The sequence below is a fragment of the Micropterus salmoides genome, unplaced genomic scaffold, assembly GCF_014851395.1.
Source record: "Micropterus salmoides isolate LMB-PRFRI ecotype aquatic unplaced genomic scaffold, ASM1485139v1 Ms_hic_scaffold_3, whole genome shotgun sequence".
In the NCBI taxonomy this organism is placed as follows: domain Eukaryota; kingdom Metazoa; phylum Chordata; class Actinopteri; order Centrarchiformes; family Centrarchidae; genus Micropterus; species Micropterus salmoides.
Genome location: NW_024042261.1, coordinates 25917443 through 25934621, shown reverse-complemented (window position 1 = coordinate 25934621; position 17179 = coordinate 25917443). Strand labels below are relative to the sequence as shown.

At 40.5% G+C, this 17179-nt stretch overlaps 1 protein-coding gene across 1 annotated transcript in view; it reads left to right on the top strand.

The window, feature by feature from the left end:
• Positions 1–3402: 3402 nt before the first annotated feature.
• Positions 3403–17179, top strand: part of schip1 (schwannomin interacting protein 1) — a 162559-nt gene continuing 148782 nt past the window's right edge. Inside the window, exons 1-3 of the mRNA XM_038693181.1 lie at positions 3403–3445; positions 3643–3714; positions 5468–5603. Of these exons, the coding sequence (XP_038549109.1) occupies positions 3656–3714; positions 5468–5603 (195 nt within the window). The 5' untranslated portion in view covers positions 3403–3445; positions 3643–3655. The remainder of the gene's footprint in view (positions 3446–3642; positions 3715–5467; positions 5604–17179) is intronic.

Sequence of the window (17179 nt, the reverse complement as noted above, 5' to 3'; positions counted from 1 at the left end):
GGGTGATGGATAACATAAGAAGGCTTGTGGGCTGTATTTGGCTGTCGGTAGCTCAGTTTCCTCTGTTGTTGTATGTAGTGTTGGTTCAAGATCTCTCTTCCATCAGCATCTCCCTCTCTCCCTCCCTGCCTTCTTCTCTCTCGACTCTGCCTGACTCTGCCATAAATTCACCAACACACATATTTACACACACACACACACACACACACACACACACAAACACACAGCAATCAATACAAGCCTGCTTGGCGCTGCCAGAGCCCAAAATGACTATAGATCTTCTGTCGACACTGCCACTAAATTATGCAAACCTCTGGTTTATGTTCCAGTACTTTTTTGGCATTCCTACTCCAGATACGGGATGGGGTTTTCCACTGAGGCATGGAATGGAAGGACTCAGGTTTGCAGAAGAAGAGGCTTTTGGACAGGACCAAATACATTACATACAGCATTTGGTTTGGTGCAAAATAATTGCAAAATGTTTACTGCTATAGATTTTCTAGATCAATACCATGTATTAAGAAGAAGTTGTAAATGTCCTGCTGAAGTCAGGGGTTTGTTTAGGGTTAAATAATAAGCTCCGGATATCAGTGTTGAAATTTCTGTTTTGCAAGCATGCACACACATATCACACAAACATCACCAATAATAAAATCAATGATACAAAGATAAAGAAAAAAATAGACACAGTGCAAGATTCGATCCTCAGAGTGCCATTCAATAAATTCAGAGTGGAGTATAGTCTTGAAAACTATATATTCACAAAGGTCAAACAAACAGTTTAATTAAAGCACATGAGCGGACGAGCAAAAAGGGCAGTTTTGCTGAGATTTGACATGCTCTTCATACTGTGTTGCGGGAGTCACCGGTGGGACAAATCTGACACAAACCAAAATTACTTCACATTTCAATGTAATCTGACATTTTCTCCTTTAGATGTTCCAACAAAAAAATTCCAAAAATACCCATAAATTTTGTGCTAGTTATTTACCTAAAAAGATACATAATTACAGCGCAAATATCAACAGATAATTATCCAAGCTTAGTGATGACAGTATGAGAAGCTGATCATAATCTGCAGCAGTAATAGTTTTTGCTCAAATTTACTGTGATTTTGCTATTAAATGTGTTTTTGTATGTCACAGCGTCATTATAATTAGATTTAACACAATCTCTGTTTGATGTAATGTTTGTACCACTGATGAATTATTTTAAAGGAACACTAAATAAAGGAGAGGATGATATGTAGTTGAGCTGTTGATAGAAAGGCTAGTATATAAATGGAGATTCTTCTGTGTGTGTGTAAGGACATGTTCATGTGTGCATAAAGGTATGCAGGTCCTGCAGGCTTATAAGTACATGTTTTTCCACGTGGACATTTGCATTAATTTTTGTTTATGTCTGTGTATGTGTGTGTGTGTGTGTGTGTGTGTGTGTGTGTGTGTGTTCTTGTTTCTGAGGTGGGTTAATAGTTTGCCTTGCCATGCCCATGGCAGGGCTATCAGTAACTCTAATGGGAAATTGAACTGATCGGCTCATTCAGTCTCCCAGCAACTCCATTACCCAGAACCTAACAATCACACACACACGCGCGCTCTCTCTCTCACATACACACAAAGAGACACTCACACAAATTACCCCTCCTCGTATATACTTGGCACATCTTTCCATCATTGCCACTTGCTCATTTCTCTGTCTGTTGTCTCTTTCCCTACCCAAGTCTTTACTTTGCATTTCATTTATTTCAGTGTCTTTTAAGTTAATTCTTCTTCTTCTTTTTTTGTCTTACTTTATTTTCATCCTCTCTGCCTTGTTCTGCCCATCTCAAAATTGCCCAAATGGCACTTTTTTAGTCTGCTCAAAGGTGTCTAACTGGATGTGTGTGTGAGTGACCGACGGCAAAAGAGAGAGACATCTTTCTGTTCAGGATTTGGATTTGGAGAGGCGGAGGTGACTTTAACTCAAAGAAGAAAGTTCAGGGAGGTTTGGGTTTTTACAGAATCCACATCCGAGCCACACTTAAGTTTTTGCAGTTTTACTTTTCATCAAAGAGAAATTGCGAGGGAAAGGCAAACCGACAGAAAGAGATGAGAAACAGCTCCTTGGAAGCAATCATTCATCACTAGTCAACGTGATGACTTGATTCTGTTTAATGACCAGCTTGTTCCTTCTGGGAAGGAGAACACTGTCTTCCACAGTAAAATTAGACAAACAAGATAGACCTTTTTATTTTAAAGAAAAGATATGATGCTGTTGTGTTTCCACAATGACTTTGTGTTTAGCTGAAAATTTTGTGAGACAGTGTTTCAGTTAGATACATATATATGTACTCATTTACACTTCAAAGGGGTACTTTTCTGAGACCCTTTTGTAGTTATTAAGGGGGAAGCATATATATATATATATATATATATATAGATCACTCTATAATGAATATTAAACCTAGGGCCAAAATGGCAAGTAACCACTGCAGTACAGCGATTTTTCTTTCTCGTGCTGTAGTTAATTTAATAGATGTAATATATTTCTCAGTGTGATTCTATTTATAGGCCAATCTGGCATCTAATAGATGCAATATATTCTTTCATGCATACTTCATTATGCAATAATGGAGCAATCAAACAAAAAGTCAAATAAAAGTGGTGAATTTAGCAGGTTTCACTGTAAACACACACACATACACCTGCAAACATAGTGATGCAGCTGGTAGCTGCTCGGTGCCCTGATGTGACCCTCTTGGCTCATCAGGAAGAACTGTTCCACTTAAACTTTGTTGCTCCCTTGTAATTGAATTAGTCTGCTCAATTATGTAGAGGCAGGCCTGTCCTCATTACACAGCACTATTAAAGCTCGAGGATGGAGCAGAGGGGAGGAGAGCAGCAGGCAAGGAGTGGAGAGCGGAGCGAAAAGTCATTTTAGTGAAAGTGTAAAGTTTCATGGCTCTAATCTCCAACCTGTCTGCTACATCTGTGCAACAACTGTGCCACAGTTCATGAATTATGTCCGGCTATATCTTCGCAGCCTTGCCTGTCTCTCTATGTTTGACTTTCCGCTTAGACTCTCTCTGTGCTTCTGGGCCAAATGCCTGGAAAATGCTGAATCTGCAATTTGGCCAAGTTCTTCCCAAGCTTATTCCACTAACTTTACAAGAAAACATCCAACTGAGCCTAAATGCTTCCAAACCACTCGCTGCAGGGGTCCCTGAGCTCAGCACAATGATCACACATCTGCCAAACACATTCACTCATATTTGCTGGCACACATACACTGTAGAGATATTCTCTTACTGCAAGGGCTTCTCCCTGTGTCTCCACCAAAGCCACGTATGTGCTTTCTTATTTTTGTCTCTATGTCTCTCATTTTGTCCCTCTCTCATACAGAAGCAGCTGAAGAGCCTCCAGAGTGGCTTCAAGCATGTTAATTATGAAGGTTTCCAGCTGCAGAGGTGGGTTCACACACCACACACACACACACAATAAATACAACACAGACTCAGAATGAGCAGTCTGCTCTTCTTCTGCTGTGAAAGCCCATTTCCCTGCAGATGGGGACCAAGCCATCTTTGTTTAATTACTGATAACCCAGACTGAGATGTGTCCTCTGAATATCCCCTACTCCCCTTCCCCTTCTCTCCCGGCTCAGTAATCATCTGACCATGGACCTAGACAACAACATCAACATCAATATGCCGTCCATTGAGACCAAGGTGTTGATGTGAGTATATTCTATCTAAAGCTGAAATGGAGCACATTTAATCTTGATTACATACTGCTATCTAATAAAGCAGAAACCCGCCTCCTAGATACCTTTTTTGTAATTCTAATCCTTCCTCTAAGTCAGTGGTTCCCAACCTGAGATTCAAGACCCCTCCATGAGGTAGCAAGATAAATCCTGGTCAGTGATTTACAGGATAGGACTTTTCTACCTCTTTTAAAGGTTTAGTGTGAAAGATTTAGTGGCATCGAGCGGTGAGGTTGCGAATTGCAACCAACTGTCCAGTCGATCACTGCCCCCTACCCTGTCAAAGAGCGTAGGACAGCTACAGTGGCTGCACTAAACACAGCACTAAAAGTGTCGTCTTCTGAGACAGCAGAGAGTAGCCAGTCAAGAAATTAGGTTTCTTTAGGTAGATATATTAAGAAATTATATTTACTTTATTATTCAGTAAAACCATATGTTATTGCGACTTGGCCACTGACAGATAATGTGGAAAATGTAAGCCAAGAGTGTGAAACATTGTCACGGTTTTTGCACCACTTTTCATAATAAACCACGTAATAGATAAAGTTTATACAAACATTGACAAGGGAAACACATTCATTCTCTCTGTGATTATGGACCATCGCCAACACTGCCCACCAGCAATAAAATCTGACCCGCTGCCAGATTATGGTGCTTTGATAGCAGCAAAAAATATAAATTAATAAATACTTTGATAGTGGTTCTGAAATAGATCTCAGTCATGACAGCAACAGTTACTCACATAATCACTTCCTCTTTAGTGGTTTTGCCTGCAAAATAAAAGTGCGAGAAGCTTGTGTTGAATTGAGAGCATTACTTTGAAAAATTCTGAATAACATTAAAAGAGTCTGTAGCGTGCGTGACACACCTCTGAAAGAGCTGTCAGAAAACGTGATTCCCATAAATGTCCTCTGCATGGAGATACTGGAGAAATGAAAAAGTGTCTGTAGGTTGATGGATACGGATCAAACACCGAAACACTCACTGCAGCACATACCATAACGTGAGCGTGAGAAACAGTTGCTGCAGAATCCATTTGTTGGGGGGAAAAAAAGTTGCCCCGAGGTGGGATCAAACACTCAGTCTTTTCTGTGAGATCCCTGCACTTTACAAACTGAGGTATCCGCACACTGTAACAATGACTTTAAAAAATTTGTCTTCTATCCTCACCCACCACCTAATGTTTGAAAAAATTGCTTCGATGTAAAACTTATTTTGCCGACCCCTGCTGTAAACATACGTATTCAACATAGTGATGACTGTCCACATTGCCTGAATTCTACCAGAAGTAGAAACTCGCTCTGTAGAGCTGTTTGTCTTTTTTAAGCTACTGTAGAAACATGACAGCGCAACATGGCAACGTCCATGGAATGGGGGACCCTTGGTACAGAAATTGCTCATTCTAAGGTAAAAACATAACGGTTCATTATGTAAGGTTTTATACACCACTGAAAACATAATGTTATTGATCTTATATTGCATTTCTGTCAATAGATCCTCAGAAATATTACACACTGAACTTTTAAAAGTATTAATAAGTATATTATTAAGTATAGTGCATACACTGACTGATTCTGCGAATTGTCTGAACTTTAAAGGAAATTCACATGCGAACTGACCCACTTTAATCTTAACATTTTAGCAATTCAGAAATGCATTGTATCTGAAAGCTTGAATGCTCACCTGTGCGTGTATTTATGTGCCGTCTTTTCAACACTACATGTAGCATCCAGCGGGCCTGGCGTGACTTCCTCCAGAGACAGGATGTGGAGAAGAGGAGCCCCTCCCCACCGTCTCTCTCCTCCTCTGACAAGATGAGCATGTCGATCAGCATGACAACCCTGTCAGATGGCAGCACCCCAGTAAGTGTCTTTGCTTAAATACTTGTGTAGGTAGGACTGCCAATGGACACATGTTGGCTTTTGCAGCAATGTTTAAATTTGTTCTTCAACTGTCTCCATAAGGCTTTGTGCGTGTAGACTTGTGTTATAGATATACGACATATATTAAGATGTCATAGTTTAGAGTTTTGTGCTGCCTTATGTGGAGAAATTGGGACAGTGCATATAGTTCCATTCCTCTCCAGCAGGGGGCAATATCACTTAGTTATTTTCTTCAGTATGCAGACTCCCAACCATCCTCCTCTCTGGGAACAGAGAGTAAATATACAAGGATTTGGTCTGACATACACACTCTCTCTCTCTCTCTCTCTCACAGCAACAGCACACTGAGAACTGAAATCAGTGGAAAAGTCATTCTCATTCAGCTCTTCTTCCCTTCATTTAACCAGACCACAATAAATCCCCAGGACTTTCTCTACTGTGTCTGTTCTGTTCATTATAATTCTACACTGACGTCGGCTGCAGCCTTCTGGCTGAATGGCAAGTGTGTGTAAACTTCCCTACTAATCTCTGAGCCTGAAGTCAACAGGCAGGTTAAACCTCAGAGACAGCTGGGTGAGTTGTGTGTATGAGCACACTTAGGTGGTACTTGTCCACTCAGTTGCTACAGAGAAAAGCTTTTACACAGAAGAAGACTGTTTGATTTGGATTTCTGTGGATAAAAGAGTGGCAGATGGGTTTTGAGTGAAGAGAATTCGAGTAACTGGAATAAGTGTGTGCTCTCTTCAGAGCCGTTAGGTTTACATGAACCTGTGAGTAGCTGACGGTCAGTGTTCACACTAACAAGGTTGTGGATAAAGCTCTATGTAAGCTTATACACACACATACAGCAAACACACATATAGTAAATACTGGTTGTGTTTGAGGTCCTTCGGGATGGCCAGGAAATGCTTAGCTCAGTAACTTAGACCTACTGACAGTGTGTGTGTGTGTGTGTGTGTGTGTGTGTGTGTGTGTGTGTGTGTGTGTGTGTGTGTGTGTGTGTGTGTGTGTGTGTGTGTGTGTGTGTGTGTGTGTGTGTGTGTGTGTGTGTGTGTGCATGCGTGCGTGCGTGCGTACTTTAGGTCAATGGAGATAGAGTACAGCGGTAGAGGGGAAAGGAAGATGAAAAACAGATGTTGGTTCTCCAGTTAAATGTGCTGATACTGTAGATCAGCTGTCCTCTGTGGGATATGGAGGCTCAGCTTCTCCTCTCATATAAGTTCAATACTTTAAAAAAAAAAAAAAAAACCTGACTGATCCCAACAGTCCACATGATATCTGCTATATCATCTTAACTGTTTCTTGCTCCATACATTTTTTCTCTCTTTTTTTTTTCTTTCTTTAGGCTATTTGATCGTCCTTTCTTTAAAGTAATGCATTTGGCGGATGTGACAGCTCCACCCTGTTTGAATTTATAACCATTCTGTTTCTGTTGACCCAGCGATACATTCTCAATCCCCACCGGGATCTATACATATATGGATGCACGCACACTAACACACACACACACACACACACGCACGCACGCACACTTACACACACACGTGCGTGCATGGAAGGAGACACATTGATGTGGCATCCATCTCTAAAGTGATTGAATTTGTAACCTTTGTGCCTCTAACATCAGTCTTTGACAAAAAGTGTGTGTGACCATGGAGGGATGACCATCAAACAGGGGTTTTTATGTTTTTATATGTAAGCAAGCTTTTTTTTCATCCACATGTGTTCTCAAGAGGGATGCGGTTAATGTTCTCAGGAGTGTATGACTGAGAGATAGAGTTGACATGCGACTCTTTTTGTGCAAATGACCTTACACACTGTAACTTGGCTCACTCATTGCCACGGCAAACCTGACAAAGAGAGCAACTCCGGATATCTCTCTTTATGATCAATCCCTCAGCTCCATAGCAACGCCATAGAGGGAGGCAGAAATTATAGGTTTCATTAAAAAGGAACCTAACAAAACTCTGGCTTTTATGCCAAGATATGAATCAGCTGTCTACATTTTATTGTTTCATAATACTGTACCACATCAACACACAGCCCCCAGACCACCTGCAAGTACACACACATGCACACACACGAGGGACAGTGAGCACACACACACACAGGCACGTGGACACAGAGACCACTACAACTTTAATTTCACACTGTCTGGATGATAGATGTCTTTTTATAACCAGACATCCATCAATACTGTTTGGGGACTGGTTGAATGTTTTTCTAGCAAGATTACCACTAAATTACTTGAGAAATGAGGACAAAAACAAACGCCAAGAGAACATCTACACCTACGCAAGATGTTTGTTTTTAATTGTTAAAATTTTGATGTGTTTAAATCCTGGATTTCAGAATAAAGTTCAGTTTCCTGTCTGGCTCCTTACCTTATGGATTGCCTGCATTTTGGTCATGGGAGCTGTCCATTGTCTTGGTGCTGAACTATGATTGGTGATGTAGTAGCCAAGTCCTGACACTAGAGGGAGATCCTGTATAGTAGTGGGCACTTTTGCTCTTCTGTGGAGTGACAAGGGGAGTTGTAAACACATATGTTGACATTTTTGGGAAAGCAACAACCTCAAGATCTCAAGGAATATAACTCCTGGGTGGTCCTGGGTGGGTGGGGGGGCTTTTATTTAACTGTTTACCTATTACTCCCGCTACTTTATAATGCTGCAGCCAGTTGATTAATTGTGATCTTGTCTAACACTGACAAGAACTGTCTAACACTATACTCATTTTTATACCCAGTATGTGGATCATTGACAATAAACAAACTTGAACATACTTAGGTTATAATTATGTTAAGGTTATGGTTAGGTGCTAGGGAATGCTAGGGAAGTCCCCACGAAGATAGTGCCACAAGGCTGTGTGTGTGTGTGTGTGTGTGTGTGTGTGTGTGTGTGTGTGTGTGTGTGTGTGTGTGTGTGTGTGTTGGCTGGTGAAGGGCACACAGGGGCAGGTTTGTCCATCTGGCCTACTAAGGTGCAGTGAGACTGGGCTGAGCAGTGCAGCATTGCCTTCGTGTCTGCCAGCTGTCAGGCTTCTCCATCTCTGCCCTCTCCATCCATCAATGCTCGCTTAATGTTCCCCTCCTCCTTATCTTTTCTGCCATGTCATAGTTTATTTTCACCTTTACCTTTTCATATTTAATGTCTTTCTATTTTTCTCGTCTGCTTCCTTTTGCTTCTGTCAGAGCCTCATTCTGGCTCTCAATCTCTGTTTCAGTGTCTTTCTCTTTATCACTTGCTTACCCCACCTACTGTTCTCTTGGCTTGCCTGGCAGGAGAGATTAAAGAGGTTAGGCAAAGTGTGGGGATTTTTTGTGGAGTTACTGTATGTCTACTTTGTATGTACAGTGCAGGTACATAGTGGACTCCACAGAGATAAGAGACAGTCAGCAGTGTTGCACTACCTAGTCAGGTCTCCAGGTTAACTTTTAGGTCTGCTTGTGGATCTGTCCTAAAATAACCCACTGACGCTTCTGTAGCTGACTCAAATTCATCATTACACAAAGCATAACAACTTCAGCAGATTACTGAGACAGCAGCCTGCACAGACTGTGCCCGTTGTCAAAGCATTTAACCCCTCACATTCATTTTTACCCATCTAATCCAAAGCAGAGTACAAATTGTTGCCCTGTCACTGAGCTTGCATCATTTTAATCCTTGCAGTCCTTTTCTATTCACTCTACAAGCCACCCTTTCATTACTATAAATGGAAAAAAAGCAGGAAAGGTCACATATTGTATCAGTAGAAAACTATTACACTACGCCCTCAGCATTCTTATTATATGAATGACTCCCCTCAGCTCTCGGTGCCCCCATTCTATTTTATTTACTATACAATAACCTCATAGCGTAGTCAAGTCAAGTAACAGGGAAAAAAGAAACCACAAAGCAAATCAAACATTCTTCCGTGTAAAAACCCAAGTAAATCAGTAGCAGATCATTATTATTACAGCAGTTACCACTTATAATATTAACATGAACATTCAATGCAGCAATCACATGCTGCAGATAATACAGAGCATAGATTCTGTATAAACCTGTAGTTTACTTGACACAAGGACCTGCCTTGTCATGTACTTAACGTTGTTTCAAGAACCATAAGATTATTCTCAATTATTACAAAGTCAGCTATCAAGTCAGTGGTCTACTGCACACTGTCACCTTTCCAAGCAATGGCATTTCCCACTTCTGTTCCATTGTAGACCAGAACATCCCTGTGATGATTTATGGTAATTATGCAAATGCAACATAAGGCTTTGGAAATGAATGCTAACCCCCACCAGTCTCTTCGTCACTGGAGGATGGGTGTAACTGGAGCCAATGCTTTTGCAATCCTGTTAAAGTAATACCAGGGACAATGCAAAAAGCCTGGGTCAGGCGATTAAGGATTCACTTGAATTAGTTTAGGTTTATTGAAGCCTTATGGAGGCAATTCACGTGTTTAATCATTTCTCTTCATTCATTAGGTGCAAATTGATTGAAGAGGCAGCCTACACATGGTTTTATACTTTTTCTTATTCCATGAGGAGGGATGCTGGGTCTGTAGGCTTCAGATTTAATTGACATAATCCCTCTTGTCATAATCTCTCACCTAGATAAGATTTACTGTGTGGTAGTGGTGCAGGTGTGTGTGTGCTGTATCTCCACTGTGTCTGAGGTGGGCCGGGCAGAGTGACAGCCCTGGCACAATGTAAGAAGACTGCTGTGACACACCAGCCAAGGTATTGATTGACAGAATCATTAATGACCACCACTCCATCACCACCTTGTACATGGAGCAAACCTGGCTCTATATCTTGAAGCTACATAATTTACATCGTCTTATCAGAATCAGGCTTTATTGCCAAGTAGTTTTTAAAAGTGTGAGGAATTTGCTTTGGAGATAAGGTGCTACTCGTAGACAAACATGCAGTCGACATAAATAAATGTAGAAACATATAAATATGGAGTAGATTGACAAAATATAAAATATAGAAGGATAATTAACACTTAACAACAAACAACAAATATGTGAAATATACCGGGTATGTGCAATGATGTGAAAATGTGAAAATTATGATTGCAACCAACCAAATTAACTTAAAATAATATTACCCTTTCTGTCTGTGCACTCCAGCTCTAGGTTTCTTTGTAAATGCTTTAACCCCCTGAAGACATGTGAAGGACATTCATATGACTTTTACAAACATGTATTAGGGAGATGGAGCCTTCTGTGCAATAATGTCTGATGGGGGGCAGCGAGGCCTGACTCTTTGCTAATCACCTGCCAGCGGCATGTCAAGTCAAACATGGGCCCTTTCACACCTGGGACATGTCATGTCATATACTCTCTGAGGTGTATAATATACATTACGTCCATGTAACATGCTGGACAATGTGTGTGTGTGTGTGTGTGTGTGTGTGTGTGTGTGTGTGTGTGTGTGTGTGTGTGTGTGTGTGTGTGTGTGTGTGTGTGAATGTACACGGAGTCTTAATTAGTCAAACCCCGGAGCAGCATGGTCTCTCATACGTGAAGTGCCTAAGAAGGCTCGTTGAAACTAATAGAGCATCAGTTAATATTTTTTTTCTTTTGAATTGAAAACTGCACTATACCTACACTTATATATTTAGATGTTTGTAGGACAGTTGTTTACAAGTGATAGCTGCTCTTGCTTCTGAGTGATGTCATGTTGTATTATCTAGTAGAATCCACAGGGGGTCACTGTTCTGCTTTGTTGGGACAGACTAGCCAAACAGCAGAGCAGTTGAGTTTAGTCCAGGTCCAGAACAACCCTCTAATCTGTGGAGGGCATTCCTCTGGATTTAAAAGCATGATGTATTCAGATTCAGAAAATCTTGTCCAAATTGTTTGATGTTGTTGTTGTGTAGAGGACACTGTCAGTCAGCACCCCTCCTCCTCTTTTTCCCTTTGATAATACTAGTCAAGGGCTTGTTCTTTCAAAGATAATAACTTATTATCAATTTTTTGTATCATTTGTAATTAAAAAGAGCTGCTGTTTTGTATTTTAGTGGCTTATTTAGGACTCTCTCTCTCTCTCTCTCTCACTGTGGCTCTGTTCTATCTTTCACCCTCTGCCTCTTCTCCTTGAGCCTTTTAATTTCATGACACTTCAATTAAATATTAAAGTGTTTCAGGATTACGTCAGACTTGTGAACAAGATGCCAGATTATTCCAGCGCGCCTTCTATATATACATATCCTGCTTCCCTTTTTTACTTTTTTTTCAGTTTCTGTTTAAAACTTGCTTTTCTGGCATAACATGTAAATACATTTGTGTTGCCTAAATATGCAGGGATAAAAAAAATTAGACAATGATAATAATGGACTGGTTATTTGTCAACTATGCTGGATCAAACCCTTTTGGGGCCATAAGAATTGTACTCCGATGACTGTGCTGATGCTGCAACATACAATGTGTCTTTCTGATACATATTGTAAGTGTGCATTGTATTTTCTTACAGCAGGTCACCTATTTAAAAACTAGGTTGATCCAGTTAATGTTGAACCTGTTGTTATATTTTACTTTGAAAAACCAAAATACTGTCTGTTTGGCTGTACTGTATATAACATTAAGACAACAAAATACATTTTGTTTTTGTTTCTTCTTTTTTATCCTTTGGTTTTTGCTTATCGTCTCTCTCACTCTCTCCCTTTCTCTCATACCAAGAGAGCCTTTCTCTCTTTACGGATCCCACATCCACCACCACATTATCTAATTGATCTCTGCTTGCCCAGCAACGCGGCCATAATTGATCATTAATGCCTGATTGGGGACCGTGTTGATATGAGGAGAAGCAGATTGATACAATTACTAATCATTTTAGCTCTGGAATCTATTGATTGTAGCTTTGTAGGGGTAATCAAGGCCAGATCAGCCACATGCTGCAAAGTGTCTTTATTCTGAAGACATCATCCATGTCAGATTTCTATAAAAACTTTAAATGGATCATTCAGCTGATGGATGCAGGACACGATTTGCTGCTGAAAGCTGATAAGCACGAACTACACTACACTACACCGGTCTTTCCACATTCAAACAGTAAAGTAGTAGTAGTAGACACATTCTGCCTGCTTGTTTCTTTGTCTGTTAGCATAAAAAGGAAAGCTGCTAAAATGTTTTGAATGGATTTAAATGAACGTGGAGAAAGGATGGTTATAAGGCATGGTAGAAAAACTGATATTAGGTAAAGCATTATTTGAAACTGCTATGCTTTTGCAAATGCAACAATTGTGTTGGTAGGTATGCCATTTACTGAGCACCGTTTAGTTTGTTTTAATTTGCTATCAGTCATTTTGTATGTAAAAACTGATTGTAGTGTTTATCAACAAACAGTGAATATCTCATTTTGGAACGAAACATGATATTTATCACATCATGCGCTGCGTCCTTCCAAAATTTAACAACAAAATCTCTGCTGTAGCTCATTAACTTTGCCAGTGCATTTTTGTCCCCATTAAAGCAATGTTGAGAACTATCACCTGAGTAGAGATGGGGGTAAAGCTGCTTCTTGTTCCTCTGAAGCATTCACTGCCTTCTTATTGCCAGTGCTGGTGCTTACAATGTTTTATTAATAGGGAAATCATCAGTGGCCATGCTCTCAGCCTCACACACAAGCTCAGGTATTCACACACACACATACACATCTACTGTATATGCATATACACACAGGCAAGTGAAGAGGTAAGGGAAAGTGTATTGCCATTCATTTGTATGTGACAAGATTTTGCACATACTGTATACCTCAAGAGCTGTGAGGTGTGTGTGTGCGTGTGTGTGTGACACTGGGTGTAAAGGAACAGCCTGCAGCACTGTGCATATCGAGCCTCATTTACCAGATTCCACTCCTCCATTATCAGCAGGATCATTATCCTCTCTCCTCTCTGCCCTCACTAACTCACTTCTACTGGGACTCACGGTGGCACACCAAAATATCAACACACACATCTCACTCACACACACACTCACCCAGAATGCTTATTATTCTTCACTCTTTTTACATGTGAACCAAAAAAAAATAGAAAATAGTTAACTGCAGAGTGTCTATGTGCACCTGCGGTAGGTGCAAAGTTTTGTTATTTTTTGTTGCAGTATTCCTGTGGCAGTAAGAAAAAAAAGAAGACAAAATTAGGTTAGTGTGGCTGTTTGTATATGCACTTGTCTTCACTCCTGTCACCAATGGCTTGCAGGGTATGAAGATGCAGAGGTAAACATCTAAAAGGAGATTATGGTTTCAACTCTGCTACCAGTGGAATACCACTCACTTATTGTCTTCTTTCATGCACATGTACACCACACTGTTGAACATAATAGAATGCAGTTTATGTTGCACACCAAGGACATATATATGTGGTCATGAAAGGAGACATTTGTCTGTGTACACAGGTGGGAATAACAGGAAATGGAGCATTAACCGTTCTGTGGCTCAAATGATTTCACTACTCCTACTACTGTTGCTGCATTGTTCCTGTTTCGTGTCAAAATTACAGCCTTCTCCCATTCCGTTTCTGTGATTTTCACTGCCTAGTCTGAACTCATATATCTGAGAAGTTTGCTATGTTGTTATTCAACTTGAACAATTCCACTGCTTATTCAGCCCTGCGAGATCCCACTAATAGTCACAGTGGCTGCTGAGGCGTGGAACAGTGGGCTACACCAAACTGACTCTGGAAATATATTGTCTGCATGTGTTTGAGTGTGTGTGCCTGCTCTCTCAGATGTGACCATCTAAGCTGTGATTTTTATTAAAATACTGAGCATGCAGTCTGTTTGAGAAGAAGAGAGAGAGGAAGGGGAATTTTGCTTTTCGGTTTATTGGTTTGGCATTTATAGACTGCAGAAATCCCGGGAAGAAGAAGGGAGGGAAATGTATTGAACAGAAGGGAGATAAAAAGAGGGGAGAAAGAGCCTATTCACCTTCCCACTGAGCGATCTGGTCTCCGGAGAGAAATATACTGATTTGTGATTAATGAAAAGATGGAGAAGAGGCTTTCTCTCTCTCTTTCTTTCTCTCCCTTCCCTTTCTTTCTCTAACCTAACTCTCTCCCCCAGAAAGTCCATCTCACTAATGATGTCTGTGTGTAGGAAATGATTATGGAGCAGATAAAGGAAAAATCAGCCAATAAAAGGAACACAAAAACATTCTTCAGTATTATCATCACACAACCACTCTGCGAGCGAACAGAGATAACGTGCTATCATGAAGTAAACACTTGACCTCTTGCAAAATACAAAGTCACAACCTTCTCCTGTGTAACTTTCTTTCCACTTTTACAACAAGTTTGCATAACACTAGTTACCAATTTAGAAAATGACAAACAAATGAGTGAGCTTTAAAATGAGAACAATTCCTACAGTGTTGATATAGGCAGGTGATGGTGCAGAGTAAGTAAGTTGATAAGAAATAAAAGAGAGTTTAAAACACATACAGATGAGGGAAAGAGGAAAATCCTGCATTGTGTATCATTCAATCATGCCTCATTAGCCCAGGAAACTGATGTCAGCTGTGCTGTGCTTATCATCATCTCTACCATCCCTGTGCTCCACTAATATTACAGCACATCACTTTGGCCTCCTTATTTAGCCAGTGGCAAATGGAAAGGTCAAGGGGAGCAAGGCATGTGGATAACGCAGAATTAAGTTTGTCTTTAAACTGTGCTCGCACGCAGTAAGTAGAGGAATGAGGCAGGCAAAAGAAAAACTGGTTGAAAACTAGTAAAATGTGTCGTAAGATGTGTAGAGATGGAACCGGGGTGAGCAAAAGTATCATCATGAGAGCCACCTGGAAGATCAGAAGCCACAGTGCTATGCCGCTCCATCCTGTCGCAAGGGAGACTTCACAGCAACCACGGCACAATCCGTCATTCACAGAACATTACTTAGGGAGAGCAAAATGTTGTTAGTATGTCAAATGTGGCGACAGGAAAACTGAGGCGTAAAGGGAAAGATGGTAATTAGGAAGAAAAACAGCATTTCTCCTGAAATGCAGGATGTTGACAAGATGTGATTTTATGAATAATGTCATGGAGTTTTAATGTGAAAGAGAGTGCCACGCAGGGGTGAGGGTCACATAAGGATAAGGGAAACGAGGAGAGACTTTAAGAAATTTAAAAGGAGTTACCAGCGAATAAAAAAATAATAGAAATAAAGAAAGAAAGTTCATCAAATAATTTTCTAGCCACTTACAGGGAGTAGGGTCTCTGTGAGAATAGCTTGAATGTCTTCCTCCTTTCCAACAGAATACCTCCTAGGGTAGACTACTTAGGACCTTCCTTAGCTGGTGCTCAAATCACCTCCATTGGCTGGAGGGAGCAGGAACTGAGCACAAAGACCTGGGTTTGTCAAGCTTTTCACTCTGTCTCACCAAGAGTTGGGTATAGAAGCCTTTTTCTTTTTTCAGATCTTTCTTTCAGTAAACCCAGATTTCATGGCTATTGATAAAGACAGGAACACCTCCTTTAACCTGTGAAACAAGCTTTTCTTCTCGTTTGAGCTCCCTATTCTCCACAACAGTCTGATATGTCTGCGCACTGCAATTGCTGTATCTAACCAGCGATTACTCAGTTTCACAAGTTTTATCCTCTCCTGAGGAACACCGAAGATACCTGAACGTTCCACTTGAGAAAAATGCCTCCTCACATATTTAGTCTACCATCATTGATTTGTATGGCGGTACCCCAAAATGACCATAAAGTTGGATCAACATCTCTTTAAAACAGTTTCAACAAAACCTGAACATTTTAACCTTCTTGTAGGATTTATTGTTATATTGGACTGCATTGGTTTTAGATAGGTATACCTAATAAACTGGCAGCAGAGTAGAGTTTATAGTATTTGTTAGAATTGAGTCAACTACTTATTTTAGGTTTGTCAAGGATTCAGGATGTGTTTTTGTATTCAGTACTATAGTACATATGACTGTGTCCCCTTGTTGTATACTGGATGACAGCAGACGTACTGTCCCAGACTACAATGTCTGCTTTTTCACATCAACTGTCTAGGAAACGATGCATGCAGAATTCATAGAGCAAAAAGAGAATGCCTGACAGCTTTGATATGACACTGCTTTTCCCTTCATGTAGAGCTCCACGGTCTCAAAATCAGTCACTCACTGAGTTCACGAACTCAGAAAAACTAGAAAGAGGGAGAGAGAAAAAAGCGATTGGAGAGAGATGTACAATGTAGGGGAGAATGCGAGGGAAGAAGAACTCTTTTATTCCTGTACAACTCTTCACTGGTGTCCCACTCCTGTGGGGAGAACAGAGGTTTTGCTGAGAACTGAAATCATATCACTATTTAGACAAAGGCATGTTAACTGCTTTGTAGTAAGCAGAGCTCACTTGGGACTAGCAGAGGTAGAAAGTTCAGCAGGTATAAGCAAGGAGAAGCTAACTAGTTTAGAGACAGGGAAGTTTTCCAGTTCCAGCTATGTTTTATTAATTGCAGTACTGGAAATGAATATCTTGTCAAACATCACTGCTATAGGTTCCTTCCTGTCCTACATTTGTGTTAACTTTCTCTCTGCACACCAGTTGTTTTTATTTCATTCT